The sequence below is a fragment of the Cucurbita pepo genome, chromosome LG06 (assembly GCF_002806865.2).
Source record: "Cucurbita pepo subsp. pepo cultivar mu-cu-16 chromosome LG06, ASM280686v2, whole genome shotgun sequence".
In the NCBI taxonomy this organism is placed as follows: Eukaryota; Viridiplantae; Streptophyta; class Magnoliopsida; order Cucurbitales; family Cucurbitaceae; genus Cucurbita; species Cucurbita pepo.
Genome location: NC_036643.1, coordinates 6,769,674 through 6,797,406, shown reverse-complemented (window position 1 = coordinate 6,797,406; position 27,733 = coordinate 6,769,674). Strand labels below are relative to the sequence as shown.

Here is a 27,733-nt window from a genome sequence, read left to right as displayed (position 1 = left end):
TGAGTATTTCTTCGAAATACTCAGGCCGTGTGCCATATTGTTTTTCAGGTAAAGGCAAGGCTCCCATGTACGGTTGACGGTGGCATCGTGATCAGAGACTGTGGCGCGTGCATAGGATAGTTGCATATTTAATTCCTAGTCTTGGTTAGGATAGGGCGTTTGCATTTCATTCATTTATATTAATTAATTTGTAATCGTTTTATTTTATCTTTTTGAACTCCAGCACGATGTTTGAAACACGTAAGTCCGGCAGTGTTTTCTAATGTTTTAATGTATTCTGAAGTTTTAAATTTTTCTGCTAATAAAGATGAGCATGCTTAGATTTTTATTCTGCATTAGAGATGAGCATGAGACGTTAGTGGCGACTCTAGATATGTGGAAATTTAGGGTCGTTGCATGTGATTTAGGTGTCGACTTTGTCGTCGATATGTTTTCGGTCTTTGCTATGTCACGGAGCTAACAAAGCTCTGATACCACTTGTCACAATCGCACTCTTGATGACAACGGACTTGCAATTGTGCGGCACCACTTTCCAACGACAAGTGAGCTAAGCCAATTCGTTTTTGCATCGCCTACGGCCAAGCGACGTATGCTCGAGCCTCTGGCCTCGTTTTAAGAGAAGATTTTAGAAAACGAGGGCAAAGAGAGATTTTCGAAAGAGAGATTTTTGAAAGAGACGTTATATAAGCAAGCAAGAGAGAAATAACAACGGCTCATAGTATATAACCTTGGGTAGGGAGAAGTTGACAACTAGTCGTATCCCCCTATAGTACATTCTGAGGCATTTCATGTCTGGTAGGCCTAGACATGATATTTCTGAAACGTCATATTTCCTTGAAATACAAGAGTAAAACACTAGAATATGGAAAGATATAAAGGGTTTGGCTTGTCATGGGCATGCGACCATGGGCAATACGCCTTGGAAGAGCATGACCGTGACACCCGTTACACACCGAAAGCCTTTATCTTGTACTACTGTACCACTTTCTTTTACTGCTTTCATGTTGTATTATTTCTTTCTTGTTTTCTTTAAGAGTATGACGTTTCGGCGAAATCATGGCTACGTCTGGTAGACATAAAATGCCTCAAAATGTACTATAGGAGGATGCGACTAGTTGTCAAATTTTCCGTACCCAAAAAGTTATATATTGTTTAAGCCGTTGTAGCATTTTTGCTTGCATGCTATATAACACCACTCTCAATCTCTCTCTCATTCTTGCTTTCAAAACTCTCTTTACAAAACCTCTCTCCCTCGCTTTTTAAAATCTTTTCTTCAAATCGAGGCCCGATGTTTGAATACACGTTGCCTGACCATAGGCAACGTGATCCGAAGTTGGCTTGACTCACTCAATTCTGAGTGAGTGTCGCACAATCGCCAAATCTGCTGCCAAGAAGAAACGACGTTTGTGACATGGTGCCTCCAACCACCTCCCTTGCACATGTGTCTCTCGAGCCAACACCCTCCAACTTAGCTTGGCTCGATGTTCTCAATTTTTCTTACCCATTTTGAACCTTTTCATATTTGTTTTTGACGTAATAAAGGGCAATTAAAGGCTACTATGATGCCATTACAAACAAAATTAGGTTACGACCAGCTAAGAAAAGTTTAGGGATAATGCCTTCGGTCAACATTGTAAAGCCTCTCCTGATGTCTATGGAGCCCTCGAATAGCCTCCCCTTAATCGAGGCTCGACTCCTTCTCTGGAGCCCTCGAACAAAGTATACCCATCTGTTCGATACTTGGGTCACTTTTGACTACACCTTTGAGGCTTACAACTTCTTTGTTCGACACTTGAGGATTCTATTGACATGGCTAAATTAAGGCACGACTCTAATACTATGTTATTGTAGAACACAACTCTATGTGAGAAACAGTCGCACTATTTAGTAAGACCAATGAAGAAGAGATTACAGACACTTTATACAGGCTACTACACTTAATAGGTTTATGTGTACGTGTATAGTAAAGTACTATGCATCCTAACTCCATCTAAAAATAAACTAGAGCCTAAGGAACAATCATGAGAACCTTAGTCCTTGAATCTTGAGGTCTCAACCTTGGTTCTGATCTAAAGGCTTTAGTACTAAGGTTCGAGTCTTTTATCTTTAGAACTTGGATCTTCATCCATGTTCTATTTCTTGATTGATGTTTTGTTCTTGGTTGCCACTAGGGGCTCGCACTTGTGTTTCCGTAATGGCTTGTACATCTGGCTAGCCTGTGTTTTTAGAGTTGTCCTCATTAAGGACGGGAGGGTCTCCAAGGTGAACGCGATGGTGGAGCTTGACTTGGGTTAGAATCTTGTTGTGTTTTTGTTTTTGTATTCTGGGTCCGAGCCATTGCTACTTTAGGGGTTCATTTGTGAAATTCTCAGAAGCTAACTTTCGACTTCCTCGTCTGGCTAGGGTTCTTCTCTGGGGGACATGATCCTAGCCCTGAAATAATACTTAGGGTTACTCACTTATCCTTGGTGTTCTTTAGGTTGTCTTAAATCTTATCTTAAATATTAACGCTATGATCATGTACTTAATAACTTAAAGATTTAGGCATACGTAAACTTAGAGTCTTAAGGGGATACTTATCTGGTCTCAATCGGGCATCCCGGACTTTGATATTTAAGCTACCTCCAATGTCTCTAACGATTGAATTTCTTCCGCAAAGTATTCCTGGTTATAACTCGAATATAAGGTCAAGACTTGTGAGAGTCTCTTCAAAGAAGTGATGACATGTACATAGTAATGATCTTATTTAAAACGAAAAACAACCTGAAAAACGTAGGGTTGTTGCATGACACATCTATGAACCACTAATAGTTGTCTCCATGCCCCAAATTTTAAGTTACATATGTGAACCACGATAGTTGACACATGACTAATAGTTCCTCTTAAAACCGTTAGAGGAACACGATTCTACACAATGATATGATATTGTCCATTTTGAGCATAAGCTCTCATGGTTTTGCTTTGTGATTACCAAAAGGCCTCATATTAATGAAAATAGTATTATTTGATTATAAACTCAGGATCATTTTCTAAATGAGCTAAGTGAGACCTTCGTCATCCAATAAAAATTAGTAATAAATATATATATTTTTAAATCTTAAAAATATTATTAAAAAATTTAAAAATTAAGAATATTTTTTTAGACAAATTACTATTTATATTAATTTAAGGGGGAAAAAAATATATTATTGATTATTACTTTCTTTTTCCTCCGATCTTGTTTGAAGTTCGCATTTGGCCGTCGATGTTCCCGGCAAAATTCGGGATGGTATTTTCCTAGAGAATCTATTCAATTGTATTGGTGAAAATGGCGAATCTTAGCTCCGAAACTGAAGTATTTCTCAACTGGATTTGAAATTCTTGATGAGCGGAAGAAAAATGGCTTGAATTCTTCCGTCTTTTACTCGTTTTCTGGATTTTGATAGTGCAACAGGTTGCGAGGTTGATTAGGGCAGTGATTTTGAAGCTTCGAAGCTGAAGGCTGTGTTTCAAGGATGATGGAAGGAAGAGGTTGAACCTAGACAAACAAGGTAAATATGCAATTCCACACAGTTTTGAGATCAGAGAAACAAATTGATCGAGTTTTTAGGTCAATTTTCTATCGTACCTTTTATTGTAGTTTATTTTTTGTTCTTATGTTGCATGATATCTGCGTCAGTTTTGGATCCCCAAATGATAAGAGTTCTGTGTAATTACTTACTTCAAATTCACCAGCTTCGTTCGTCAACACCGATCATTTTATTCATACCCAGAAATTTCTCTCTATTTGTTCAATCACCAGTAGCTCTGAGATCTCGAAATAAGTGTACCACCATAAATTCTTCCATTAATTGCTGTGGCATTGGACAAACTCTCATATCAAGGTGTTCTGTTTTGCTTGAGAAGGAAGAGAATGTCTCTGTATTGCCTAATTCTTCTCTCAAGGGTTTTTTATTGGAGATCTCTGATGTTGTACCGGAATATGTTCGTAGAATTAGGCGAATTTCGGAGTTAAAGCCTGAAGATGTGCTTAAATTGTTTCTTGGGTTTCAATCAAAGGTTGGGGATAATGGAATTCAAGTTAAGAAAGTTGAGTGTTTATGGAGAATTTTGAAGTTTGTTAATGAAAGTAATGGGAGCCTCAAGCATTTACCGAGGTTGTACGAGGTTATGGCCTCTCTACTCGTTCAAGTTGGGAAGTATAAGGAAGTCGAGCAGTTTCTTTCTGAGATGGAGATTCAAGGAATCTTACTGGATAATCCTGAAGTTTTTAGTTGTATAATTCAAGGTTTTGTTTGTGAAGGTAATCTTGAAAAGGCTATTTTGATATACGAAAAAGCGAGGCAGCGATGTGTTTCTCCGTCTTTGTCATGTTATCGTGTTCTACTAGATTCTTTGGTTCGTATTAAGAAAACACAAATAGCACTTGGAGTATGTACGGATATGGTGGAGATGGGATTTGATTTGGGGGATGACGAGAAGGCTGCTTTTGAGAATGTCGTTGGACTACTCTGTTGGCAGGGAAAGGTTCTTGAAGCTAGGAACCTTGTGAAGAAGTTCGTGGCTTCGGATTTTAGGCCTAGTGATGAGGTTCTTTATCGAATTACGAGGGGTTACTGTGAGAAGAAGGACTTTGAAGATTTGCTGAGTTTCTTCTTTGAAATTAAGAGTCCCCCAAATGTTATTTCTGGCAACAAAATCATTCATTCTCTCTGTAAAAATTTTGGCTCCGAGAGTGCGTGCTTGTATCTACGAGAACTTGAGTGTACAGGTTTCAAGCCTGATGAAATAACCTTTGGGATTTTGATCGGATGGAGCTGTCGTGAGGGAAATCTTCGAAATGCTTTTATTTATATGTCGGAGTTATTGTTTAGTGGCCTAAAACCAGATTTACATTCATATAATGCTCTCATCAGCGCGATGTTGAAGGAGGGCCTCTGGGAGAATGGCCAAGGCATTCTTGCTGAAATGGTAGAGCGGGGAACCGAACCTAATTTATCGACTTTCAGAATTCTTTTAGCAGGCTATTGCAAAGCTAGACAATTTGAAGAAGCAAAGAAAATAGTTCTTGAAATGGAAAGATGTGGTTTTATTCAACTTTCTCCCGTGGATGATCTATTATGCAAAATATTCTCTTTCTTGGGGTTTAATGATTCAGCAGTGAGGTTGAAAAGAGACAACAACACTGGTGTTTCTAAAACCGAGTTCTTCGATACCCTTGGAAACGGGCTTTATTTGGACACTGACGTGGATGAATATGAGAAAACGCTTACCGAAGTTCTCGAAAAGTCAATATTACCGGATTTTAATTTGTTTATTGTCGAGGAGTGCAAAAACAGAGATCTTAAAGCTGTATTAAGTTTGACAGCTGAAATGGATCGATGGGGTCAAGAACTAACTTCAGTAGGTTTGATGGGTTTATTGAGAAGCCATTGTAAATCGAATTCGAGAATCAAGCCCATCATTGATGTTTGGAAGAGAAGACCAGATATGATTGCTCAGTTAGAAGCAGACACCTTAAATTTACTTGTGCAAGCGTATAGCAAAAATAGGTCGACTTCTAGTGGAATCGGAACACTAAACGAAATGATCCGAATGGATGTTAGAATAGAGAAAGAAACATACAGCGCTCTGATAAATAGTTTGTGCAAAATAGGAAACTTAAGTGACCTTGTTGGTTGTTGGGATAGAGCTCGAAAAGATGGTTGGGTTCCGGGATTGCTCGACTTTAAATCACTTATCAGTTGTCTTTGCAAGAAAGGAGAACTCAAAGAAGTTGTCTTCCTCCTCGAAACCATGCTGGTATCTTATCCACATTCGAGGTTGGATATACTTAATATATTCCTCGAAAGGCTTTCAGAAGCCGGGTTCCCTGCAATTGGACGGGTATTGGCTAAGGAGCTTACGTCCCTCGGATTTTCTTTGGATCAAAAGGCATACGAACTTCTTATTATAGGATTATGTAAGGAGAATACTGTTTCAATAGCAATTAACATGTTAGACGATATGATGGCTATGAGTATGGTTCCGTGCATTGATGTTTGTCTTCTATTAATTCCTACTTTATGTAAGATTGGTAGATATGAAACTGCTATTGCATTAAAAGAGATCGGAACTACCAAGCTATCGTATTCTTCACGTAGAGTGTACGGTGCACTAATGAAAGGCTTCTTTACGACGGGAAAGGTTCAAGAAGCCTTGGCACTACTCGAGGACATGTTGTCTAAAGGTCTTTCTCTAGATGCTGAGATATATAATCTTCTGATTCAAGGACATTGCAAAGCGAAAAACTTCGAAAAAGTGCGGGAGCTACTGAGCGTTATGGTAAGGAAGGACTTAAGCCTATCGATATCAAGTTACGGGAAATTAGTTCGTTTAATGTGTATGGAAGGAAGAAGTCTCCAGGCATTGCATCTAAAGGACATCATGCTTCGAAACAGCAAATCTCATGATTGTGTTATCTATAACATTCTGATCTTTTATATTTTTCGAAGTGGAAACTGTTTTCTTGTGGGAAAATTTTTGGATGAACTATTACCTGATAATGTAACCTATAATTTTCTAGTATATGGATTTTCTCAGTGCAAGGACTTCTCAAGTTCCACATATTATCTCTTTACCATGATCCGACGAGAGTTTCGGCCTAGCAATCGGAGCTTGAACGCTGTAATAAGCCACCTTTGTGATACCGGACAGCTCGAGAAAGCGTTAGAGCTGAGCCGGGAGATGGAATTTAGGGGATGGATTCATAATTCAGCTGTACAGAATGCAATAGTTGAGTGTTTCATTTCATATGGAAAGCTTCAAGAAGCAGAATGTTTTTTGAATAGAATGGTTGAGAAGAATCTCATCCCGAAACATGTAGATTACAATAACATTATCAAGCAATTTTGTCAGAGTGGAAGATGGTTGAAGGCAATGGATTTAATAAACATAATGCTTAAGCAAGGAAACATACCAAATGCTTCAAGTTATGATTTTGTCATTCAATGTTGTTGTAATTACAAGAAGTTGGAAGAAGCGTTAGATTTACATACCGAGATGTTGGACCGGTGCTTAAAGCCGAGCATCACGACGTGTGATAAACTTGTGTCTTCGTTATGCAGAGAAGGGCAGACGAAAGAAGCCGAAAGGGTTTTGATGAGCATGTTAGAGATGGGGGAAATACCGAGCAAGGATGCGTACCGCTCCATGCTTAACAGGTACCGCTATGAGAATGATCTTGAAAAGGCATCTGAGACGATGCGAGCGATGCAGCAAAGTGGTTATGAGTTGGATTTTGAGACACAATGGTCTCTCATAAGCAAACTAAGCGATACCAGTCTTGAGAACAACAACAACAATAACAGTAACAAAGGGTTTCTCTCAAGACTTCTTTCTAAGAGTGGATTTTCTCGGGCATGGATTCCTTAGCAATGCCGAGACGGAGATTGTGAAGGTCATCTTTCCTTGTTTTTGTCCGGGGCATGATTTGGGACCTGGACAATGAAACTAAATGTGAGCGCGACTCTCCCAACTCGGCTTTGCTCGAAGCAGACTGACAATCAGATCTCTGTCATTCGCTCGAGAGATTTGATTTGCCTTATTGGAGTACAAGATGTCGCATGTGCGAATGAATTTTGTTTTCTCCATTAAAAAGTGTAAAAGGATAGAGCTTGAAGAAGGATATCTGATGTTTTCTCCCCTGGATATGAACATGGTTTCTGGTGGGTTGTGTGCAACTACGTATCCGAGAAGAAAAATCGTTTCTGATTGCATCTTCTACAAGTATGTTTCATCCAGCCATATCAAGAAGCTTTTCTTTTATTGTTGTATGTATAATAGTAATTAATTTGGTGTTACAGATGTATACGGCACAAGTCCTCCACTAACAAATATTGTCTTCTTTGGCTTTCTCTTTCGGGCTTCTCCTCAAGGTTTTTGAAACTTGTCTGCTAGGGAGATAATGTATCATTCTCTTCGCTAACCGATGTGGGATCTTACAATTCATCTCCTTTTAGGGCCTAGCGTTCTCGTCAGCACTTGTTCCCTTCTCCGATGTGGGACCCTCCCTTGCTGGCACACCACCTCGTGTCCACTCCCTTCTGGGCTCAACGTCCTTGCTAGCCCACCACCTCGTGTCCACCCCATTCTGGGCTCAACGTTCTTACTGGCACACCACCTTGTGTCCACTCCCCTTTGAGGATTAGCCTCCTCGCTGGTACATCGCCCGGTGTCTGGCTCTGATACCATTTGTAACGGCCCAAGCCTACCGCTAGCAGATATTGTCTTTATTAGGCTTTCCCTTTCGGGCTTTTCCTCAAGGTGTCTTTATTAGGCTTCCCCTTTCGGGCTTTACCTCAAGGTTTTTAAAACGCGTTTGTTAGGGAGCGATTTCCACACCTTGATAAAGAATGATTTGTTCTTCTCCCGAACCGATGTGGGATCTCACAGTGGCATCGGTTTTAAGAGGTCAAGCAGCGGAAGTGTTTTATTACGAGGCAAAGTGCATAAACCCAGTTGGCCAAAGCTCATCTTACCATTCTTACTCAATACATTCTTACACTTTTGCTAGTAACATGTCAGGCTTTGATTTACTCTTGCCATTAAGGCTGTTTGCAAACTTCTGAGCATGGTTGAGTTGAAGGCTGTTTAAATTTTGGTGCATTGAAGAAGAATAAAGCACTGTTATGGACACAAGCCTTGCAAAAGAGCACATAATGTTCTCAGACAATTATACGAAACTTGATTTTCGTTCAACTTTAATCCGAGCTTCTTGGGTTTATATAACCGAGGTGTCTAAACAACCTATTTAAATTTGAAAAACCGACCTATTTCAATAAGAAACAGTTTCATCGATATACGAAATTGCAAGAGATACTAAACCTAAAGTAATTCGATCTGTTTTAATTTTGGAGGTACTCGGCTGCTTTGTATTACTAGTTCTAATTTAATTATCACTAATAACAAAATAGAAAAAACTCAGTACAATTAGTAACTAAAAAATTAAAAATATCTACTCATTATACTTGATCTTGCAATTGGGGTACTTTTAGAGATGTCCACGGGGAAGAGAGGGGATGTGAAAGTTTTTCTCATTTATTTTTACGGGTATCGGGTGTCACATAGAAATTTTTTTCCCATTTGTTATTCTTTTAAAAAGAGTCATTTAAAGAAACATTTTAACATATAATTTCGTAATGTTATAAAAATTTGAATTAATCACCTGATAATGTGATTTTCAAATCGTGATGGTTTTTTTTATTAATAAATTAATAATTGAATCAAACCGTAATACCTATAAATATGACAAAAACAAAACTAATCCAAATGACAATAAATGGAAGAGATATATATATTGAAACTTGAAAGAGGAATTTAGGCCATTTCTCTTTGAAAATATATCTATATTAAGCAGGACCGAGACAGGGCGAGACGGAAAATTGGAACATATTTATCTAACGAAGAGAAATCTCTCCCAATTTCTACCTCACTTTCTATCTAAATGAGAACCTTTTCTCGACAGGCTAAATAGACATCACGTACTCCTTCGTGGGATTAAAAAATACCTTCTACCATTTGTCATGCCTTTATACCTATACCTATGTTTATCAATAAGTCTTTGTTATCTTGTCAAAGCAAATAATTTTGTTAATAACTCTTTGTTCTAATGATTGAACACTCTTTTTATTGAAGCACGTAGAGTAACCAATTACATCATTCACTATAATAACAAATATAAGGATAATTGATTTTTCGTCACCCAAGTGCTACAAGCGGATATGAGCTACAACTTAGTCAAGTATAAGGATCTTCACCGTGAAGAATAAAAATATTTGCTAAAACCACCCCAGTTAAATGGGGTGAAAGTTTTCTATTTATAATCATTTACCGAATAAAATAAAATAAATTACAAAGAAAATGAAAAGAGTAATAAATGGATACAAGATATTTGACCATAAAAGGTCAAATATGATACCTATGGTAAAGGGTAATAAAAGGCTAAATATCCTACCAAATATTTGTCTATAGTAGAGGCTCAATTATGATATCTACGGTAAACCGTAATAGAAGGCTAAATATCATACAAGATATTTACCTTTAATAAAAGATCAAATATGATACCTACGGTAAACTGTAATAGAAGGCTAAATATCATACAAGATATTTGCCTATAAGAAAGAGTCAAATAAATATGATACCTACAATGATATTTAGCATATAACAAAGAGTCAAATAAATATGATACCTACGGTAAACCGTAATAGAAGGCTAAATATCATATAAGATATTTGTCTATAATAAAGAGTCAAACAAATATGATCCCTACCGTAAACCGTAATAGAAGGCTAAATATCATACAAGATATTTGCCTATAGTAAAAGGTCAAATATGATACCTATAGTAAACTGTAATGGAAGACTAAATATCACATATATATTTGCCTATAATAAAATGTCAAATATAATACCTATGGTAAACCGTAATGAAAGGCTAAATATCATACAAGATATTTGCCTATAATAAAGAGTCAAATAAATATGATACCTACGGTAAATCGTAATAAAAGGCTAAATATTATATAAGATATTTGCCTATAATAAAAGGTCAAATATGATACCTATAGTAAACTATAATAGAAAGCTAAATATCATACAAAATATTTACCTATAATAAAAAGTCAAATAAATATGATACCTATAGTAAACCATACTGAAAGGCTAAATATCATATAAGATATTTGCATATAATAAAAGATCAAATATGATACCTATGATAAACCATAATGGAAGCTAAATATCATACAAGATATTTGCCAATAATAAAGGATCAAATATGATCAGATACATATGGTAAACCGTAATAGAAGGTTAAATATCCTTGACAAAGACCTAAAGTTTCAAAGGTTCGGTCCTTCTAATAAAGACTTAAAAAGAGTCGAGTAAAGTACCTAAAAGCACGACAATTCATAGAGCTTATTTGTTTTCTCCAAACTCAAAGGAGTTTTCAAGGTTTTGGAAGATTGAGATGTGAACTTTTCTACAAAAAGTTCTTTAACAATGCTTATTTGTTTATACATACATAAACTTGGTGTATATCATGGAAGATTTTGAAAGCATAATCCCATCCAACCTTACAAAACTTACCTAAACCCATCCCTTCTTCCCTGCCTGCCTCCTATGAACCACTAATCTGTAGCTAACATATATAAACAAGGTTCTAAGTCCCATTTTCTCATGCTTACAAACAAAACAAAAATGCATAGGAAGCGAGACGCTACCTCAATCGTTTCAGATCATCGCCATGCCCATTTGAAAATTCTACTCTCGTCTACTCGAACGTAAAACGCGCTAATGCTGAACTACGACCACCTCGTCGAAATTCCAGTCTTGTACTAGGTCCCTTCTTACGGCTCGGCTTCGAACCAACCTGGGTGTACCGTCCATTACGTTGCTGTTGGAAATGGTTGGTTGGGGAGTTACCTTGGCTGATGCTACATATGATGGGTGGTGGTGGTGGTGTGTTGGGGGAAAAGATGGTCTCCATATTAGGCAGTTGGCTATTGCAGAGCATCTTCCCTCGTTGTCTGAACTCGAAACCGAGTAGCTCCTAAGGGAGTGTGAAGGGCTATCGACACTGTTGCAGACGAGACATGCTAAACTCATGTTTATAAACGTCGAGCTATCTGCTACTTGAGTTCCTAGCTGCAATTCTTTGTCAGAGGAACAAAATAGAGAATGTCAGAACTTCGAAATGTACATCAGCGGAGACACTGGAATCGATCTTGCAAGTTTATTCCGACCAAAAAAGCATACCGTAAACGAAACTCACTATTATTCTATATATGCAAGAAGATTGTGTGATAGAAGGAACAAGGTATGTTGATATATATGTCAAATGTCATATATTAGCAGAACTTGGAACCCCCTCAGACAACTTTCACTTCAACAAGCAACCATATAAAAATGCATAACAATTAGTGTTTCTAATGGAGGAAATTATTACATCCTACCGTCTGATAATAGTAGACTAATAGAGTAGCTAGCTTATGAAAATTATTACAACTTACTGTTCGATAATTCGGGAAAACTTGTGTGAGATCCACATCGGTTGGAGAGAGAAACGAACCAGTCTTTATAAGGGAAACCTCTCCCTAGCAGACGTATTTTAAAAACCTTAAGGGGAAGGCCGAAAGAGAAAATCTAAAGAGAACAATTTTGCTAATGGTGGACTTGGGCTGTTACAACTCGTGTCTCTAATTGAATAGCTAGCTTATGAAAATTATTACATCTTACAATTCGATAATTCGGGGAAACTTGTGTTAGATCCACGTCGGTTGGAGAGGGAAACAAACCATTCTTTATAAGGGTGTGGAAACCTCTCCCTAACAGACGCATTTTAACAACCTTGAGAGGGAAGCCTGAAAGGGAAAGCCAAAAGAGGACAATATTTGCTAATGGTGGACTTGGGCTGTTACAACTCGTGTCTCTAATTAAGTAGCTAGCTTATGCAAACTAATACATCTTATTGTTCAATAATTCGGGAAAACTCATGTGAGATCCACGTTGGTTGGAGGGGGAAGCGAACCATTGTTTATAAGGGTGTGGAAACCTCTCTCTAACAGACGTGTTTTAAAAACCTTGAGGGGAAGTCCGAAAGGAAAAATCCAAAGAGAACGATATTTACTAACGGTGGACTTGGGCTGTTACAACTCGTGTCTTTTGAATAGTTAGCTTATGAAAATTATTACACTTACTGTTTGATAATTTGGGAAAACTTGTGTGAGATTCACATCAGTTGGAGAGGGAAACGAACCATTTTTTACAAGGGTGTGGAAACCTCTCCCTAATAGACGGGTTTTAAAAACCTTGAGGGAAAGACCAAAGAGGACAATATCTGTTAGCAGTGGACTTGGGCCGTTACAACTCATGTCTCTAATTGAGTAGCTAGCTTATGAAAACCTCATTGGATGACATGGACAACTATGGCATTAGGACATGCTATATATATATAGATATCTAAGTAGGTCAACTAACAGCAAAGAATCAAACCCATAAGCTGTAAAATATCAAAGTTTCTAATAGTTAGTTCTTCTGAAAACGAAATCAACTTGTGGCCAATACACATAAATTCCTAGAAGCTCAATATATGAAAGGGAAAATATTAGAAAATGTAACTAGTAGGCAAAACAGAACATATATTATGCAGAAAACCGGGAACACAAAACCATATTTGTAACAGCCCAAGCCCACACTAGCAGATATTATCTTCTTTGGGCTTTCTCTTTCGGGCTTACCCTCAAGGTTTTTAAAATACGTCTGCCAGGGAGAGGTTCCCACACCCATATAAAGGGTGTTTCGTTCTCCTCCCCAACCGATGTGGGATATCACAATCCACCCCCTTCAGGGCCTAGCGTCCTCGCTGGCACTCATTCCTTTCTCCAATCGATGTGGCACCCCCACCAAATCTACCTCTCTTCAGGACCCAGAGTCCTTGCTGGCACACCGCCTCGTGTCTACCCCCCTTCGGGGAACAATCTCCTCGCTGGCACATCGTCCGGTGTCTGGTTCTAATACCATTTGTAACGGCTCAAGCCCACCGCTAGTAGATATTGTCCTCTTTGGGCTTTCCCTTTCGGGCTTTCCCTCAAGATTTTTAAAACGCGTCTGCTAGAAGAGGTTTCCACACCCTTATAAAAGGAGTTTCGTTCTCCTCCCCAACCGATTTGGGATATCACAGTATTGCACACTGAAGATCACAGCTTCACACTTATAGGTTGACATCACAGAGCTCAAAATGTTAAAACACAGAGATTAACAAGCGTTAGAGGAAAAAATAAGAACATTTCATGATTGCTAGAGATCAGCTAACTAGATTTTTAACTCCACAGTAATCAAAAAGGAGTTGAACCAGTATTTTTGTTTAACTGATGTGAATTCATTTCTTAACACAACTATATTGTTAAATGATGAAATATATTAAAACATGATTACAACTTCAAATTTTTCTATACGACATGAACCAAGAAAATCGATTTAAAATAGGCTATGTTCAAGGGCATTACTTGAATTAACATGTTATGGGCAATGATGTAGTGTTTTAAGCTCAAAACTAACCAAAAACATCCAATGAGCACCCAATCATTATACATGGTGGTTCATCAACTAATCCATACTCATGCGATTGAGTCATCGTCTACTCTTCAATTCTACAACGTTCGCTCGTTAGACGGGTGAGTTTTCTTGATGTCTATCAATATACATTGTTCGAGTTCATGGCATGCTTGGAAACTAGATACATGCTTTGATGTAGCATAGGAACTTAAAAAAACAAACAAAAACAAAAAAACTCCACCATTTTCAAAGTTTATTCTTCAGATACGACAACTTGGGCGTGAAATTCGAACCTCTAACCATTTGGTTGTGTATATCTTATGTTAGTTGAGCTATCTCGGCTTTCGTTTTTCATTAATCATTTAATAAAAATTCACCCCATGACACCAACTGACCAAGCAAATATGAGCATGCATGTGAAACAGTAACCCATTATCCACAGTAGACGTCCACAGACCAAGTAAATTGACAACAGATGTGTGTATCAGTTCTACATTTGGCGATCAAATAGTTTATGTTTAAGAAAAGAGATACAGAGATCAGTAAGAACTAAAATGGCCATCTCCCACTCAACCCATTCCCCTAAAACCTCTAACTATGATTACCGTAATGTAACGGCTCAAGCTCACCGCTAGCAAATATTGTCCTCTTTGGGCTTTCCCTTTTGAACTTCCCCTCAAGGTTTTTAAACGTGTCTAATAGGGAGAGGTTTCCACATGCTTATAAACGGTGTTTCGTTCTCCTCCCCAACTAATATGGGATATCACAATCCATCCCTCTTCGGGACCCAGTGTCCTTACTGGCACTCATTCCTTTCTCCAATCAATGTGGGACCCCCACCAAATCCACCTCCTTCGATGCCCAGTGTCCGTGCTGGCACACTGTTTCATGTCTACCCCATTCGGGGCTCAGCCTTCTCGCTGGCACATCGCCCGGTGTCTAGCTCTAATACCAACACCAATGTGAGATATCACAATCCACCCCTCTTCGGGACCTAGCATCCTCGCTGACACTCGTTCCTTTCTCCAATCGATGTGGGACCCCCACCAAATCCACCCCCTTTGATGCCCAGTGTTCTTGTTGGCACACCGCCTCGTGTCTAACCCCTTCGAGGCTCAGTCTCCTCACTGGCACATTGCCCGGTGTCTGGCTCTAATACCAACTGTAACGGCCCAAACCTACCGCTAGGAGATATTGTCCTCTTTAGGCTTACCCTTTCGGGCTTCCCCTCAAGGTTTTTAAAACGCGTATGCTAGGGAGGGGTTTCCACACCCTTATAAAAGATATTTCGTTCTCCTCTCCAACCGATGTTGGATTAAACTAATCTGTTAAGCAATAAAACCAAGGGTTCCAAAATCAAACAATTGCCACAAATTTCCCAAACCAGAGTTGCTCCAACATTTCAAATCAACGCAGAATCGAACAGAAATTCTTCATAAAGAAACGAGAGAAGAACACGAATCAAACTCCAAACAACAACCCGCCGTAAACAAAACCCAAAAGAGACAAATAGAAGACAATCACACAATTAGATTCGAAAAAAGAAAGCAAATCATAAACGAAACAAGCAGAAACAGATGAATCGAAACAAAAGAACATCAAATCCACGAAGAAACTTGGAAAGAAAACAAAATCAGAAGAACAAAAAGGGGAAATGAGGTAATAATTGAGAGGGCCCAAAACGTAAAAAGGAGGTAAGATCTGAGAGATAACCTGAAATTCCCGTTGGTGGCGAAAGGGGAAGCTTAAGATTCACGAAGAGCCGAAGAAAAGAGAGGGATCTGTGTTGAAGTGAGACCCTGGGAGTGGACTTTATTATATTACTCGATATTGTAAACACAAAATCCCACATAAATTTCAATATCTTAGAATTTATCCATAGGTATTATATATATATATATATATATATATATTTTGTAACGGTAAAAAAACTCATGGTTTTCGGGTCGTGGAAGAGACCGTTACAGTAAGTCGATTTTCAAATTTCTCCTTTTACCTTAATTTATTATGATTTCGTTACAATTATCAAAATTTCAGAAATTTTTCACGAATTCGTGGTCAAAGGGGGTTGAGAATCAATCAAACGTGGCCAAAAGTTGACACAACTAGAAGAAAAGCGCATAGGAAAAGGGGCAAAGTCGGGTAAAAACTAGGTTCAGATAAAGATATCAAGCTTGAAATCCGAACTTGAGTTTGAACTTCAGTCTCAACAAATAGATTTCTCAAACGGCATACTCGAGCCTGAATTGCCAGCTTTGGACAGCCTAGGCCACAAGCCTAGACACACACCTCGAGCCCAACAACTCCTTGGTCTGCTCCGGCTTTTGTACACAAGCCGAACCCGACCCAACCTACAACCAGTGACATTAAAAAGAATCAAGTTTCATTTATGACTCCAAGATATTCAAGTGGGGCTTCTCTTAAATGTTACAAATTTATGATTAATGATAATTTAAATGTCTCATGGAAGGTCAACAGTCTCATTTTTTGGTTATATAAAGTCATGTATGTTGTATTTGTAAGGAGACTTGAAAGATGTTGTAAAACGAGTATTTTTGTTGCATGTAGAATCATTCTAGCCTGATATAATCAATGAAGTAATTTGAATCTCAAACCAGTGTTCTTGCCCTGAGATATTTGATTAACAAGGTAATTTGAATTTTACTTTTGGTTCGAGTGATTTTTTATCATTAGGGCTAAATGTTTTTACATTTCCTCTGCAATTCTATCTAATTTAGATTGCATGCTTAGTATCATTCAAGCTAGACATGTTCGATCTTGCTTGTGGAGTGATTCGCATCTCAAACAAGTGTTATTGTCTTGAGATATTTGATTAACAAGGTAATCTAAATCTTACTTCACTTGTAGTGATTACTTATCATTTAGTATCAGAAATTTTCCTTGGGTTGATTCCTTATCAACCAGTTTTGGCCTAGCTCATGACCAGCTCTCTAGTACGTATTCTGTATGGATGCGTAGAGCAAGGTACTATAGACATTTTTTTTCCTCCTCCCGTTAGTTTTCAGCCGCATAAGTGAGTGCTAGCCAGTATTCAGTACCAACGGTAATCCGCCTAATAGATTCATGCGAGCGTGCATGAATCATTTATAAATAAGTACTATGCATTCAACCTTACAAAAAAAAAAAAAAAAAAAAAAAAAAAAAAAAAAANTTGGAAAAATAATTCTAAAAGGGTGAAATAAAAAATTTAACCCACATGAAATTCAATTTGCAAATAATACCCTCGTAATAACCAAATTTATAAAGATAACCCTATAAAGTGGGAAATTGTAAAAATGACCCATAGTTAAGCAAATTGGAAATTAAGCCCCTCAATACTGGCTTATTTGGAAGCTAGCTCATAAGATGACAAATTGATATTTTTGGTATAAAAGGATGATTTTTTTGAGATAATTACCAAATTAATAATTAATAATTAAAGAAAAAGTTGGGATAGTTACAAAAATTATCAACCATGGGATGTTTGACAAGTGGAAGTCTCAAATGATCAATCATACGTAGGTCTTAGAGATGGTCGTAGACGCACTATAGAACGAATGAGTTGCAGAGGTGGGAAGCGGTCTTTGTCGCGTGTGTTGTAAAGACAAAAGGTAGAAGATGAGTGACGTGGCAATGTAGGAATCTGCCACATCATTCTATTGCCTTTTCTTATATTTGTATAATGTTTGGTTCGGATCATCCCTTTTTATATCGCTCTTACAATAATTTTTAATACTATAGAAAATAGATTCAACTTGGGACATTCTCAAGAAATTTGAGGAATAACCAGCTCCAGAGAGGTTGTGAAAAGTGAACTCTAACACAATCGAATAGGTAAATGGCTACATGGAACGACCTTTGCTTGCTATTTGGGTCGATTCACCTATTTTTTGACGAGCTCTCACAATAATGTTTGATGTGCAAAAAAACTAGACTCAATTTGGCACGTATTCAAGGAATTTAAAGAAATTTTAGTTTTGAAAAGGCCATGAATAGTGATCCCAAACTCACTCAACACATGTAATTAGCTATGGAGTATGTTTCAAAAAATACTTGTAGGGTAACATTAGGACCGTGGACAAATTAGAAATCATGTTTAGGAGGATATTTGACCTAGTATCACGATAACTACGTCTTAAAAACCTAAAAGCTTATGGTTTGGTATATTATTTCATTTTACCGCTTCCAGAATGCATAATTGTGAAAACTCTGATAGAATTGATATGTTTATAAGCTTTTCAGCATGCCTTGGTTGATACATTATCCCTTGTTTGAATATGTTGAGTATGATGTATGTATATTCACGTTTATAAATGCATGATTTAGGGTTTGGGATCCCGTTTATGCCAAGTATTGTTATTGGATGATGGAATGTGCTCTACAATATCTGTAATGATCATATAGACCATAAGCAACTGTTTCATTATTATGATCCTAGAACCCAGTTTGGATTCTACAAAACATTGGGTTTACTAAGTATTCGTGAACTAGCTAAGAGGGGTTAGGGTTTATTGGATACACAGAGTTCAGTTGCCACTCATAGGGGATCTCAAGAGTCATAGAGGGTATATTACTAAGGTAGCCTGGTTGTACCTGGTGGGGAGCCATGACCTTATACTGTTATACCTGAGAGCGAGTGTGAGTCGGTAGTTAATTGTCTTAGTTTGAAAGGAAATATGGCAGGTAGTTTACTGTTCCTTTGGCAGGTAGGTTATTGTTCTAACCTCGAGGAGGGTGATAACTCTTCAAAAGTAGAGTTATACCAAGCATTTTTGTAGTTAATTTTGTACTGATACTCACCATTTTCTTATTAATTGCTCAATTTTTTTTAATTAGTAAGCATGAAATCGTTCATTATGGTTCAACATGACAAGAATATCAATTTGCATAAATCAAGCCTAATTGTACTGAGTTATTTGATAAAATTTCAGAACATTTATGTTGAACCATGATGTTGTAAATCTAGAAACAAACCGACCAGTGATGACCTGTCTGTATAAATTATTGACCCTAATGCTGAAGCAATTCAAAAAGCAAACTTTTTGGGGATGACATGGAAATTATAATTCAAATCAGCAAGCCATGTGGGTCATTAACTACCCAATTAGGAATGTCGAAGGAGGACGACTTATCCTTTCTTAGCCCCAAATGAGAAGAAACAACCCGTATAAAAAGGAAAGGTTCCCTAAAAAGAAGAGGAGGCCACCAAAGGGGAAAAGGGAAAAGGCGCAACAGAGAAGAAGACTAGATGAGTACTTGAAGTTGATGCCTTGACCTCTATTGATGCTCAATTAGCTTCGGTGACCAATATTATACAAAATCTAGCATTGGGATAAGGTTCACTGACTAATGCACTAGTCGAAACTGCTTCTGTAATGGCTTAAATAACAACTTAATCTTGTGTATATTGTGGAGAATAACACACTTTTGATCAATGACCAAGTAATCCGACTTCAATTTTTTATGCGGGGAATCAAGCTAGCAACCAGAAAAAATAATCCCTTCTCAAACACTTATATTTGGGGTGGAGAAACCATCGAAACTTTTCATGTAAGAGACAAAGCTCATATAATCAACAGATGTCACTTAACACAAATTACCCTCCAAGCTTTGGACTACAAAATCAAATGACATATGGTCTTAAACAAGCCAATGCCCAAGGAAAAGGAACTAGTTAAGCTCAACACATACAGACAACATCTTTTGAGAGCCTAATAAAGGAATATATGACAAAAAATAATTTTTTGATACAGAGTCAGTAAGCATCCTTGCATAATTTGGAAGTCCAAGTAGGTCAATGCAATGAGTTACGAAATAGATCTCTTGGAAAGCTGCCAGTAGATATCGAAACACCAAAAAGAAAAGGCAAGGAGCAATGTCAAGCAATACAATCAAGAAGCGGGAAAGAAATACCTAGTAGGGGAGGTGAAATTAAAGAACACATTGATAGTCACTCCCAAGAAGCAGATGATATATAGCCGAGAAAGGAGTAAACTACTAAAGAGAAGGATCAAAACAAAAATTATGCCAAAACAATACAGTCTCCTAAAACGCAAACGATAGTCAACAATGAAGAAGAGAGTAGAACGTACATACCAACACCTCATTTTCCACAAAGAATAAAAAGGAAGAGGAAGTCAATTTTCATATAAACATATCACGGGTGGAAGCTTTGAAGAAAACGCCAAATTTTGTTAAATTCTTGTAGGATGTGCTCACTAATAGGAGGAAGCTTGAAGAATTTAAGGTGGTGGCACTAAATGAAAAGTGTAGTGCAATTCTGAAAAATAAAATCCCACCGAAGGCAAAAACCCAGGCTCATTCACTATTCCTGTATATCTATTCGAGGGAAGGAGTTAGGTCGAACATTATGTGACTTGCGGGCAAGCATCAACTTAATATCTCTATCCATTCACAAGAAGTTAGGGATTTGTGAAGCTAGACTAACTACAGTCACCATCCAACTAGGCGATAGATCCATCACTTATCCCTAAGGAAAAGTCGAAGACATTTTAATTCAAGTGGATAAATTCATATTTTCAGCAAATTTTATTGTTCTAGACTATGAAGCGAACCGTGATGTACCAATTATCTTGAAAAGACCATTTTTGAAAACCAGAAGAACATTGGTAGATGTACACAAGGGAACTATAATTTTGAGAATGAATGATCAACAAATAAAATTCAATGTCAATGATACTCTGAAATGTCCAGCAAAGGCAGAGGAATGCTCAGCAATTTATAAATTGACAAAAAATCCAACAAATAGTTGGAAACAGCAACAAAAACAAGACAACGGTTGGAATAATTGCATTAAACAACAAGCAAAATGGGAGGAACTCTCTGAACTCAGGAGAGTTTTTGAATCACTGGAACCCGAGGATTTTTTTTTTTTTTTTTTTTTTTAATCAATGAAGTCGTCTTTTGAGAACACACTCTTGAACTACATCTTAGAAGCATAACTATTTGATATATGGTGGATAAACTTCATGAAATTATTCTCACCCGCGGCGAGATCGAGAGTTTCAAAGGGGCATTGCTTCTTTGATAATGGATAACTCAAAAAAATGAAAAGGAGAAAGAGGACCTAGTCACCATTTGCAAAAAATATATCAAGCTTCAAGTAAATCAAATTAGTGTTTCCTTTCTTGCATTATATATAGTTAATTTTAATATTTAATTAGTGATTTTATTATAACTTATTGATTAGAATATTTTACCTATACGTTATTTTCAAGTTTATCCCGACTTCCAATTAAAAATGACATCCAAACATTTTGTAACGGCCCTAGATTTTATATTAACCTAAAGTTGTTACCATCTTCATATCATCATCTTTTATGCCGAAATAAACATTGAAAACATCATAGTAAAACATTGTCATGGACTTACATGTTTAAAACGTCTTTAAAGCAAGATAATGAAAAATAAAATAAAACAAGTAAAAACTAAAATTGAAAATTGCCCTATACTAACCCATGGTCTAGGAATTTAAATACAACTATTCTATGCCCGTGTCATAGTCTTTACTTGTGATGTCGTCGTCAACTGTACATGGGTGCCTTGTCTTTACCGTTAATGGAAGTAGCACATGGCTTGAACATTTTAAGAAATACTCAGTAAGTGACCCCTTATCGGAGTTAAATGCAATCACGTACAGTTTTATGAGTGGAACCTATCATAACGGTCTATTTTCCTATGGTGGCTATCTTAAACGGGCAATTTGGATGTGTACTTAATTTTACTACACACGGTCTACACGTGCATGTATGGATCCACCAGTTGGTTTGCACACCTCCTGAACCCCTTTCTGGTCGGGCGAACCCGACCCTCTTCGAGCTTGTCTTTGACACTTGTGTCGCTTCAATCTCTTGAATCTTTTGTATGCCTCGACTTAACTTGAGTGCATACTCTTGGTGTTTTGGATGATGGACTATCCTCCTCGATTGTATCATGACACTTTTCAATCTGGACCCTCTCATGGTCGGATGTGCGCCACTTAAGGGTCGTCCCTTGACTGTTTTGCATGTGGGGGTCACAACTTATTTTCTCTTAGTGTGATTGTGATACTCTTCCCCACTTAACTTGGTCTTCATCCTCTGGTGCCACAATCATATCATTGATTGTGACACCAAGTAACAATTTCCTATGACTTCGCCTTTCCCGGCTAAATAAATAAATTACCTATTCTTATATACCCTCCTTAGGTTAGAATAGTAACTACCTGTTCGTTGCTTCTATTAGGTAGAACAGTAGACTACCTACTCATACAGGCTCCTTGGGCTAGAAAAGTATAAGGTCATGGCTCCCCACTAGGCATAACCAAAGCTATCTTAGTAGTGTACATTCTATGACTCTTGGAGTCCCTTGTGGGTGATAATTAATTCCTATGTAGCAAGTAAACCATAACCCATGTTGGTTAATTTACGAATAGGGGTTATGCCCAAACATTCCAATAAGGTACCTAATCAACCCAAAATTTTTGTGTGACTCAATAGCTAGGTTCTAGGACCAACTTATCGTAAGACAATAGCTCATGATCTAAAATAGTCACAGCAGGCACTCTAGGCCACATAACGATCGCCCAAATATTAATTGGGCACATGCGGGTTTCCAAACCCTCAAACATGAACGTAAAATTATACATAGGCATAAGTCGTACTCCACATACTCAAATAAAGAATAATAAACCAATAAAGCATTCTTAAGTACTTTTGAGATAATAAAACTACTTGTATTCACAATTCATGCAAGCAAATACAGTAAAACTGAATATCGTCCTAAACTGTAAAGTTTTAGGTTTTCGAGGCTTATCTTTCATAATGCGGTCAATTAGGCTTCTAAATATGAATGCTAATCATTTGTCAAAGTTCCTAATCGTCTCCTACAAGTATTTCTTGAAACTTGTTTGAAATAGTTACTTACTTATTTGGTTGTGTTTGGGTGCTCGATTTACGACCTTTCCGACGTTGAAATTCCTACAAACTTCTTGAATAAGTGGCAAATAGTGTCTATTTTCTAGAACAATAAATATTTTTTTTTAGAACGGGTCTAAAAGTATTTGAACTGATTCAAATATGTGAGCAAAGGGTAGTCTATCTAGTGGTTTACTTGTTAGGTCGCTTTTAGTTACATTCCAAAAGTTGTTTCCTCCCAAGAGAATTGAGTAGGTTCCAAATTAGAGAGATTTATTTTTAGGCACTTTGTAATAAATGATTAAAACTACCTCATTTAATGATTCTTTCAAGTGGGTTTGGTGTAATAGGATCTTCATAAATGAGTTTAATTGGTCGGGAGGTAAATTCTTTTTAACCCGAACAATTTATGTTAAAAACTGTAACGACTCCCGTAGCAGATATTTCTCTTACGGGCTTCCTCTCAAGGCTTTAAAACGTGTTTGTTAGGGAAGGTTTCCACACCTTACAAATGGTGTTTTGTTCTCCTCCCAACTAATGTAGGGCATCACAAAAACTAAACTCAACGGAACCCAACCATATAGTTTTGGGTTAGATTGATTTAAGTTCGAATTTTTAATTTTTTTTTTGTTTCTAATAAAAATAAAATTTTAGTTCGTAAAATATATAGGTAGATGTAAGGTGTAAAAACCTAAATTTCGATGTACGAGACCATGTGTTCCTAAAGATAGCACGCATGAGAGGGATGTTCAGATTTTGGTAAGAAAGGAAAGCTAAGCCCCAAGTTCATCGATCGTTTTGAGATACTAGAAAGAATAGAACTAGTGGCCTATAGATTCCCACTCCCAGAAAGCTTATCTACCGTACACAATATATTTTATGTGTCTATGTCACGAAAGTATACATCATTCCAATCACGTGATAGCACATGATACACTTCTCTCGAGAAAGGATTTAACGTATAAAGAAGAGTGATACAAAATTTCTCCAAATTTAAATTCTTTATGGATAAGAACTTCAAGATACTCCATAACTAGAAAATGACTAGAAAAAAAAAAGAATATTAAAATTTTGAGAAAGTGGTAAATTACCTTATTTATAAAGTTTAAAAGAATCACGAAATTGTCATTGTTGACCAAATTAGATCCTCCATAGTACCCTTATGCACATAATCCACCGTCTCTTGAAATCTAACTCGTGGATCTCCCTCTAAATTGAATATGATCTAGAACGTTCACAGGTCATCAAATCCAACGGCTAGAATTCAAAACTAAATTTGACAAAGCTCTGATCTGCATGAGATTTTCTTGCGAAAGATCCAAAAGAATCAACTATGAAATCATGGCGGTTCTAGACTTTTCAAAGATGGTGGGTCTTTTCTCTTAAGCTATGAGCCATGTGCGTTCATTTGGAGCAAGAAGCAAGCAACATCGAGCCTTCAATCACGAGTTATATGCTTTTCATTTTCTAGGTTTTGAGTTCTCATGTTCCTTCCAAATTCGCTATAATCCACCGTTTCTCTCCAAACTTGTTTCTATACCTTCTAAATAAGATCAACCACAATTTTGGTAGTGGATCTCCCTCTAAATTGAATATGATCTAGAACGTTCACAGGTCATCAAATCCAACGGCTAGAATTCAAAACTAAATTTGACAAAGCTCTGATCTGCATGAGATTTTCTTGCGAAAGATCCAAAAGAATCAACTATGAAATCATGGCGGTTCTAGACTTTTCAAAGATGGTGGGTCTTTTCTCTTAAGCTATGAGCCATGTGCGTTCATTTGGAGCAAGAAGCAAGCAACATCGAGCCTTCAATCACGAGTTATATGCTTTTCATTTTCTAGGTTTTGAGTTCTCATGTTCCTTCCAAATTCGCTATAATCCACCGTTTCTCTCCAAACTTGTTTCTATACCTTCTAAATAAGATCAACCACAATTTTGGTAAAGGAAAGAATGGGCAAAAAATGCCCCAAACCTATTTCCGAAATTTGATCCGCTATTGAAGGAATCGTAAGGAGCTTAAAAAATTCAATTTGATTTTACACAATTCGTCATGTGAGACCTATCTCAATCAGTTTCTGCACTTCTAAGAAACATTTCCATAGAAGACCGGAAAGGGTAATAGCTCTAACAGTGTGCCCAATTAGAGAAATCCAACATCATGTAAGTTTTTGGGGATAAAACTCAAACTCTTGTTTCAAGCCCGTTTTACTTAAAATTGAGGTTTTCGTTAGACTTAGAGAACTAAATAAAGCATATCGATTTAAGGAATTGAGGGATAATTAGTCTAAGATCAAGCTGCATAGAACGATCAAACTCTACATTTTGGGTTTAGTTGCATACGAAAAGTTGGAATCCAATATTGGCCACACGTACATAAAGTCGTCCTCCCAAGTTAATTAATTTAGTTTGAGAGGAGTATAAGGAAGGATTCTTGTGGAAAAATCGTGGCCTTAATATGCAACAATAATCCTACTAAATAAACCCTAAAATTGAGTATTCCACGAGTTTGGAAGCTGATAACTTAGGATATAGTCTATGAAAAGGTGAGATATCGATCCCTAACTCTTTCTTGTAACTCCATCTTTTAAGTCTCATGAAAGAATTGAGGGGAGAAATGTAAGGACCCTAGATTTCTACCAACTTAAAGTCGCTACCATATACATAACGTAACTTCTTATGTGGAAATAATCAATTAAATCATCTTCGTAAACATAACTTTATGTCCTTACATATTTAAGAAAAGGTCTTTAAAACAATAAAAAAGAAATATTAAATGAACCACCATATCCTAACAAACCTAAAGTCTAAGAAATTTAAATACAACCTACCCTATGCATATGCTATGGTTTTTATTTGTGATGTCGTCGTCAATTGTGCAACCTTTACCTGAAATTTAGTGTCAATCGTGCAACATTTACATGAAATATAGAAATAGTACGTGGCATGAGTATTAAACCTGAAATATAGAAGTAGCACGTGACTTGAGTATTAAACCTGAAATATAGATGTAGCACGCGACTTGAGTATTAAACCTGAAATATAGAAGTAGCACGTGACTTGAGTATTAAACCTGAAATATAGATGTAAGCACGTGGCTTGAGTATTAAACTTGAAATATAGAAGTAGTGCGTGACTTTAGTATTTTAAGAAATACTCACAAAATGACCCACTATTGGGGTTAGAAAATGAAAAGACATACAGAAACATGGATGGGGCCGGTTTTTACTTGCGATGTCGTCGTCAATCGTGCAACCTTTACATGAAATATAGAAATAGTATGTGACTTGAGTATTATTTCAGATGTAAGCACGTGGCTTGAGTATTAAGAAATACTAACAAAATGATCATTACACACCTTCTAGGTGTAGGTGTAATAATACAACAAATTCATGAGGCCCCCAAACATTTTTCATGTCTTGGGGTTGTGCATCATATCAGAGCCAGGTTTCGATCCTGGGACCTGTGGGTTATGGGCCCACCACGCTTCCGCTGCGCCACTCTGATTTATTAAAAATCTGGATCATTTCTCGATTGGTGTGTGTCATACTTCCGCAGGGGCCATGCTAATCTTCTCTGTATCGTTCCAAGTATTACCTGTTTTAACCTCTATTCGATTATTTTTTCTCGATTTTGATGTTGACCGTATTATGATTTGAATTAGGTTATACTAAAGAAATTTTAGAAAATTTGAAGCTCCTAACACAAAAAAAAAAAAAAAAAAAANATTTTTATGTTTTCTGTTGTGCTAGAATGGAGGATAAGATATTATGATATGTGGTCTGGGTGACTAATGGGTGTTATTTTCCCGTTGAGTTTGCTTGAATGTTTAGGTTATGATTTCCTTGCTAGTTGATAGGGACATCTCCCTAATAAGCATGCATGAATGAGTAGATTATGTTTTTCGTGCTTGAGTTGATTGATAGAAATATCTCCCTAACAAAGTATGCATGAGTGAACCAGGCTAAGATTAGGTCCCTAAAGCTAGAGCAGTTTACATATACATATGGGCAAGTACATTTCTAATAGATCGAGTACCCTTGGATTATGAGTAGCGATCATATGTCTAGACTTGCGTGCACCTAGAGACTGAATTAGCCCCAAGGAACTAACCCCAAGCATCTTAAAAAATGCGAGATGAGGACTAAATCACCTAGATGCCCCTAAGGACCTAAGAAACCTCCATGACATCTAATAATGATTAAGAAAGCTTAACAAGCTTAACAATAGTATGAACAATATCATAAGAACCCCAAAGTCACTTGAGCTATTATTGAGTGTAGGATTGAGTCATGGCCGACATTGCAATCATGTAAACTGATCTTGAAGAAGGACTTGATATTACATGGGTAGTTAGAATGAGATGAGAACTTCTATTGAGTGTACAAACGGGTAAGGAAGAAGTTACGCTTTCTTAAACTAGCCTTGGAAAAGATTTGGGGTTACACAGGTAGATGGCTTAGGGTGAGTGCTCCAATTAAGTGTAGGAATGGGATAAAAACTAAGACCGCAATTCTATAAACCAATCATGAAACGAACTTGGGACTACTCAGGTAGTAGACTCATGATGAGTGCCCCTAGTGAATGTGAACACGGCGTTCGGCCTCCTGAATAGGGTTACACCGTTGTAAACCTGTACTTGAGGTGACACGTGAAACCCTCAAAGTGTGTTGTATGTTGTATGTCACGAGCACAAGATTCTTCTCTAGTATGTGTGTTGTATGGATGTGTAGACCAAGATACTA

The 27,733-nt window shown here is 37.2% G+C and overlaps 1 protein-coding gene, 1 long non-coding RNA gene and 2 other non-coding genes across 5 annotated transcripts; 1 reads left to right on the top strand and 3 right to left on the bottom strand.

The window, feature by feature from the left end:
* The first annotated feature begins 3,225 nt into the window (after positions 1 to 3,225).
* LOC111796757 (pentatricopeptide repeat-containing protein At5g15280, mitochondrial) lies at positions 3,226 to 7,905 on the top strand. 2 transcript variants are annotated; one of them, XM_023679511.1, is made up of 2 exons: positions 3,226 to 3,530; positions 3,659 to 7,905. In XM_023679511.1, the coding sequence occupies exon 2, from the start codon at positions 3,673 to 3,675 to the stop codon at positions 7,390 to 7,392; it is 3,720 nt and encodes a 1,239-aa protein (XP_023535279.1). In that variant the 5' UTR covers positions 3,226 to 3,530; positions 3,659 to 3,672; the 3' UTR covers positions 7,393 to 7,905. The 2 variants fall into 2 exon arrangements, with proteins under 2 accessions (XP_023535279.1, XP_023535278.1); XM_023679510.1 differs by having other exon boundaries at positions 3,226 to 7,905.
* A 3,001-nt stretch (positions 7,906 to 10,906) lies between these two features.
* Positions 10,907 to 15,917, bottom strand: LOC111796765. The gene is made up of 2 exons (XR_002815415.1): positions 15,786 to 15,917; positions 10,907 to 11,671 (listed from the first exon to the last, which is right to left on the bottom strand). It is a non-coding gene; the product is annotated as an uncharacterized LOC111796765 (long non-coding RNA).
* Positions 15,918 to 26,423: 10,506 nt separating this feature from the next.
* TRNAM-CAU lies at positions 26,424 to 26,495 on the bottom strand. Its single transcript has one exon. It is a non-coding gene; the product is annotated as a tRNA-Met (tRNA).
* Positions 26,496 to 26,500: 5 nt separating this feature from the next.
* LOC111797772 lies at positions 26,501 to 26,605 on the bottom strand. The gene has a single exon (XR_002815598.1). It is a non-coding gene; the product is annotated as a U6 spliceosomal RNA (small nuclear RNA).
* Positions 26,606 to 27,733: the final 1,128 nt, after the last annotated feature.